Raw genomic sequence first — 6087 nt, 5'->3', positions numbered from 1 at the left:
CGCCCGTTACCTCGTCTCGTTTTTCCCTTATTGTGCAGCACTTTTCGTGCAAAATTGGCAACTGGAAATAAGAGTCGCAAGGAGATGAGAAATTAAGCGATCTACTAAGGGAGAAAGCCAAGGCAACAGTCAAACAGGGAGGAAAAGCGAAAATAGTTAGTGAAAATATTTATGAATCAACATCATTTTATTGAAAAGGAAGTAGAGAAAACGCTGCTGCAAGTGGAGAAAAATTCCGTGTGGTTTGAGTGACGCTTCTACAGTTATCAGTCGAGCCGCCTGACGTAGTCACTTCCCTGCTGTGCTAATGGGGGGGGGTCTAACTTTCCGCGGTGGCCGCAGTACGTCTAGAACCGCAGCGTCCTGCGCTCTACGTGGTTTTACTGAACTGGTGACCACGCATCGTTACGCAACCTCCCAAATAACAACTCGAGTCGGTTTTGCTATTTGGTAGAGCAGTAAACGAGGGATCCAAAAGAACTGTGATTGTTCCGCAAATATACATTTCTCTACATTCTTCCAGAGCTAATTCAAAAAATGCTCCTAGAAATCTTTATTTTGCACTTTCGCTTGTGCACTTGTTCTTAGCAAGGTCTTTCCTGCGCATGTTTCATGCGCGAGTCCATTTGATGTGGTTCTTTGTTTGCCAAGTAAAAAAGAGGTGCATGTCATAGGCGTACCTGTGAGATACAGGTTATTTCTATTCTCTTTTGCGGCTTTAGGCGTCTTTATGGCAAGTGGTGGGCATTATTCACATCTAAACAAGTACCCTACCCCTCATTTGCATAGAAAAGTTACCTTGGGTTGGGGCCCCTCCGGAAAAAAAAAAAATCCTGCGTACGTGCCTGTTCTATGGCATGCTCCTGTGCCACAAACAAGGCGCAAACGTGGAGTCGAACCCAGAAACGTAATCAGCGCCCCGTTTCAACATTGTTTAATTAAGCGCTGTTCACTTTTCTTATGGCCACGGCACAGCAATGAGTGAAGAAACGCACGGAGATTTTGATGTTTAGCCTGAAGTCATGAGCGTTACGAACTCCTCGTAGTTAATTTGGCCATCTCCATCCACATCAGCTTCCCGTATCATCGCATCAACTTCTTCGTTTGTAAGCTTCTCTCCAAGAGTCGTCATGACGTGACGGAGCTCTGCTGCCACGATGAAGCCTTTCCCGTCTCTGTCGAAAACCTGCGGCAAAGAGCAGTCACTTGATTTTATGGGCGCTGTACTACATAAGTTGTGAAAGCTTTAGTCCAGTGGCAATATACACATTAGCTAATTACTGTAGTCTACCTGCTCCCCGCCATCTTAACATTCAATCTGCTGAGACTTCCGCGATGGGCTAAAAAAGAATTGAATGCATGCTAACGCAAACGTTACGTAAGCTTCAGAGCTGTTTCAATCATATCGTGATAACACACGCCAAACACGCGTGAGCCCGAGGTATACGCCTGGCGCACACCTCATTGCTTGCGCGCTACATGTTATACACTGTCACAAGAAAGACTAGATCGGGATCGAATTTCTCGAGTGCGACTGGCTCCCTACCGGAGCTTGTGAATAGGAGCGAATCGCTTCGAAAAATTTGACCTCGATCAGGTTCGATCGAGGTAGAGATTATGTAACCGCGTGACACCGGTATCAAACGCTTATAATCATCGGATACGTCTAAATAGGCTGAATGTATCGAATCATACTTTCGATGCATGCGTACTATCAACTTTTATTTCGTTTCCTTGAACTCGGCCGCCTGCATACGTACGCGAGACACGCCTCAACCGGCGCTGTGCTCACCCTGAAGGCCTCCCGAATCTCTTCCTCGGTGTCGGTGGTGCGCACCTTCTTGGACATCAGGGCTAGGAACTCCGGGAAGTCGACGGTGCCGTTTCCATCGACGTCCAGTTCCGCGATGATTTCGCTTAGTTCGGCCTCGGTCGGGTTCTGGCCGAGGGAGCGCATCACGGTGCCCAGTTCCTTGGTGCTGATGGCGCCGTCGCCATCCTTGTCGAAGAGCGCGAATGCCTCGCGGAGCTCCGCGACCGCATCCTCGGAGAGCTGCATGCCGGCTGGATCCGGGTGCCACTCAGCCGCTGCTCGTATATACGCGCTGCGTTTTCTGTGGCGGACGACTGCGCGAGCCGTTTGCCACTGCTGGTCAAAGCCACGGCAGGCTCTTCGGCTGCGCTACCCGCTGAGGCTGCCGGCGGTGCAGTGAAGGAGCCTGCTTGGGCGTCGGCTGACCCGAGGAGATCGCGGGCATGAAACGCGCGTCTCGAGACTCAAAGCACGCGGACAGCGAGCGCAATCTTCTTCTTTACCAATAATGATCGCTGACGTGGCGGAAAAGTTTGTGGCGCAACACATAGCTGCGAGCCAACGCTAACGACACTTCCTACTTTTATTTCGAAACATCAGAAGAAACATACATACAGTATGTATGTATGTATGTATGTATGTATGTATGTATGTATGTATGTATGTATGTATGTATGTATGTATGTATGTATGTATGTATGTATGTATGTATGTATGTATTACATACATGCCCCCCCCCCTCCCGGGTGGGAAATATTTCTACACCAGTTTCCACGAGCACTACGCGCGTGTATCTGTGAAACAACAACGAGGAAAAACTTTGTTGTAAAGGGGGGATGAGGAAACGGGAACAGAGCGTTATGGGCAGTGCCCAAAGTCCAGGGCCGCACTGGCTTCAGCAGCCCGCCTGACGTGACCCACAATTGCCAGTTGCACGTCCGAGTCAGAGCTGGCGAGCTGTGCCTCCCACTGCTCCGTGCTATTTACGAATTTGCTACCCAGGAAAGTCTCTAAATTTCTGGGCTTTTAAAGCGAAAGCTTTACTATAGAGGCTAGAAGGTTCTTTTCTAGCCTAGCTTTACTAGCCTCGTCAAGCTGAATTTTGCCGTCGCCGCGAATTTTACCTTCATTTGACCGCAGCTGCGCCACTGTAGCCTTGTCAACGCATCACGTGACTCGCCGCGCCGAGCTCCAGCGCCGCCGCGTGCGCTAGCCGCCACCGCCGCCGGCTTGGCGCATGCGCTCTCCGCAGTAAGAGGAGCGTCACGCTCGCCTAGTCAGTGCGCCTGATGAGAGCGAGGCTGGGCTGTCTTTGAACGTTGTGCGGGAGCAGAAGGCATGGGAAGGCTTTGAGCCATCGTCGCCAAGCGGCGTCTGATCACCCCGCGGATATCGCCCGACGAGCTGCTTCATCGGAGTGGGTCCGGAATGCAACAGGCGCCGCACCGTCGAGATCAATGTAGCGATCGCGTTCTCGCCCTGTCCGTTTGTGATACGACGCTACGTTTGTCCGCGGCCTCTTTGCATGTCTAGCACTTGCGCTTTTCCTGTGGCACAACAGGCGTCGCACCGTCGAACGATGTGCGTCTACCCAAGCCTAATCACAGCCATGTCTAGCCACCGACCTAGGCACAGCCGTCATACTTGGCTTAACGGTGATTGTATACCTAAGTATAATAATTGCAGCTAAATGAAAGGTTAAGTGAAACCAAAACTTACCCAGGCTAAACCAAGCTTTCGCTTTGCATATCCAGTGTTAGCTGAGCTAAGCCGCAGCCAATTTTTTTTTATCACAACCGCATGAGATGTACAACGTTGACGAGCCGCAGCACCACGAACAAGCGCCCCGATACAGCGATCGGATAAATCTTCCTTAATTTGGGAAGACAGCCCTTTGTATTTTACTGAGGTCTGTGGCGTCCTCCCTGTCTAATGATTTGTCGGGGACGCCATATATTTGACGTAAAGGTTCCGTGGAAACTCGCAAGGTAGAGAGACGTAATTAATAAAGGGAAAATGAGACATCCACCCCAACGTAACTACGTTTGTGTGGATGTCTCATTTTCCCTTTATTAATTGCTTTTCACCACCTTGCAGGTTTCCGCAGAACATTTACGTCAAACTGTTGCCTTTGCTTCGAGATGTTGACAAATTCGACTCGCCCTGCCATCTGCTAGCCGCCTGGTTAGCTCAGTTTTTTTTTTCTTGCATGGTATTTGTTACAGTAGGATTCAACCAGTTCTGCATAGTGTTACGTTTCGCCTACGACGCGCGGTAAAGCCAGCGCGGATGCAACGTACGCCGGAGCTTCGTTCCAAGCGGCGGACATTTTGGCCCGTTCGGAGCGGCCGCGAGCGCGCCCCGCCGAGCGCGTCCCGGCATGTTCAGTGCCACGTGTCTTTGGGTGTGCGTGTGTGTGTGTGTGCCCACGCTTGTCAAAGCGCGGCAGCCGGGGAGAGGAGCTCCCCCAGTGTGAAGCGAGGAGGTCTGTCCGGCGCCGGCCCGGCTGATGCGTCACCTCCTTGTCCCAACGTGTCTATCAGTCCGTCCGTCGCCGCTGTCACGTGGTGTAGTCCCATGACCTTCCCTCTTGCTCTCAACTCCGAGAGTATAAGAGCAGCGGCCCCCGGACGCCAAGAGAGAGGCTCCGATTTCTGCTGTTGAGTAACGTGCTCTCCCGTCTCTCTACTTCGGTCGACCTGACCGTCCGCTCTTTGCGATGCTAGAATAAACAAGTTGTTCTGTTAGCAGTCGCCTCATGCTTTGCTGGGACCTTCGGATGCTTCCAGTGTGCCCCAGGCCGCCAGGCCAACGCTACCCTTGGGGCTTGCGACCCAGTTGCAATAACGGGCGTCAGCACTGAGGTTCCAACAGCCGGTGCCATCGGTGCGGATCAAACATCTGGTGGCAGCGGTGGGATCAAACATCTGGTTGCCAGCGGTGGGATCGCGACAACGGAGGCCAGCAGCGAAGAAATGCGGTTGACTGTATGCTGAGCAGCACAACGACCATCCGGGAGCAGTGCAACGAGCCCTGTGTGATGACTGGTTGCCTGCAGCGGAACGACTGCGCTGAAATCTTGGCTGCGAGGTTTGGTGAGTGCGGGACTTTCTTCTTCTGAGTTTTGCCAGGCTTTTGTTAGCGTCAGAAACATAGCTGGGAATTGTGGTTGTCGTTGCTGCCGGGTTAGTTTGCGGCAAGACAATAGTAGGCAGTAGAGAAAGCAGCATTCAGAGCAGCCATGGATTTGAAGTCGTTGCGCAAACCGAAATTGTTGGAGCTTGCAAGAGAGTTGGGTCTGGATGTCTCAGACAAACTCAGAAAACCAGAACTGCTGAGGGCTATTCTTGAGTTAGAAGCTGAGGATGACGAGCTGTCGGAATGCCTTGAGACCATTGAGGAAAGGGCAAAAAGACAGGAGCGTGAACGTAAAGAACAGATAGAACGAGAGCAACAAGAGAAACAGATAGAACGAGAGCAACAAGAGAAAGAAAAAGAGCGAGAGCAACAAGAGAAAGAAAGAGAGCGCGACCGTCAACACGCTTTGGAAATGAAGCGTCTCGAGGTAGAGATGGAACGCGCTCGTAATGGAAGTCAGGCACACGGTGCAGGAGAACGAGTATTGTTCAAAATGACTGACCTGATGCGGCCGTTTAAGCTTGGAGAGGACATTGGTTTGTTCCTGGTTAACTTTGAGCGAACGTGCGAGAAGCAGGGGTTCTCTCGGGAAACGTGGCCACAGCGCTTGCTCACTTTGTTACCCGGCGAGGCGGCCGACGTAGTCGCTCGCTTGGAGAGAGAGGAGGCAGAGGATTTCGACAAAGTGAAATCGAGTCTGCTAAAAAAGTACAGGCTGTCGGCGGAGGCGTTCCGTCGGAAGTTTCGAGAAAATGAGAAAGGCAAAAGTGAGTCGTATACAGAGTTTGCCTACAGGCTTATGTCAAACATGCAGGAGTGGCTCAAAGAAGAGAAAGCGTTTGGTGACCACGAGAAAGTTCTGCAGTGTTTCGGGCTGGAACAGTTTTATAGTCGGTTACCTGAGAACGTGCGCTACTGGGTCTTGGATAGGCCAGACGTTAGTACGGTGGCTAGAGCTGCTGAGCTAGCCGAAGAGTTTGTGACGCGTCGGGCTCGCGGAGCTAAGGACGGTCAAAAGGGTGAATTTGGCTCCAAGTTTGAGAGGCCGAAGTTCACGCCCATGAGAGCAAAGGGGGACACACGTACTGCGGATGCGAGTGAAAGCAGTCCGACCGAACGTAAGGAGACGGCGGCAG

General features: G+C 51.7%; 1 protein-coding gene across 1 annotated transcript; it reads right to left on the bottom strand.

Moving 5' to 3' along the window:
* Positions 1–918: 918 nt before the first annotated feature.
* LOC135906962 (calmodulin-like) lies at positions 919–2281 on the bottom strand. Its single transcript, XM_065438599.2, has 2 exons — positions 1793–2281; positions 919–1186 (listed from the first exon to the last, which is right to left on the bottom strand). The coding sequence occupies exons 1-2, from the start codon at positions 2057–2059 to the stop codon at positions 1010–1012; spliced, it is 444 nt and encodes a 147-aa protein (XP_065294671.1). The 5' UTR covers positions 2060–2281; the 3' UTR covers positions 919–1009.
* Between the last annotated feature and the right edge of the window lie 3806 nt (positions 2282–6087).

This window comes from Dermacentor albipictus, chromosome 1 (assembly GCF_038994185.2).
Source record: "Dermacentor albipictus isolate Rhodes 1998 colony chromosome 1, USDA_Dalb.pri_finalv2, whole genome shotgun sequence".
NCBI classification, from domain to species: Eukaryota; Metazoa; Arthropoda; class Arachnida; order Ixodida; family Ixodidae; genus Dermacentor; species Dermacentor albipictus.
This window is presented reverse-complemented; position numbering and strand designations above follow the sequence as displayed.

Coding starts and splice junctions, on each gene's coding strand:
- LOC135906962 (XM_065438599.2), bottom strand. CDS start 2,059: ATGCAGCTCTCCGAGGATGCGGTCGCGGAGCTCCGCGAGGCATTCGCG. Junction 1,187..1,792: donor AGATTCGGGAGGCCTTCAGG/GTGAGCACAGCG, acceptor TCTTTGCCGCAG/GTTTTCGACAGAGACGGGAA.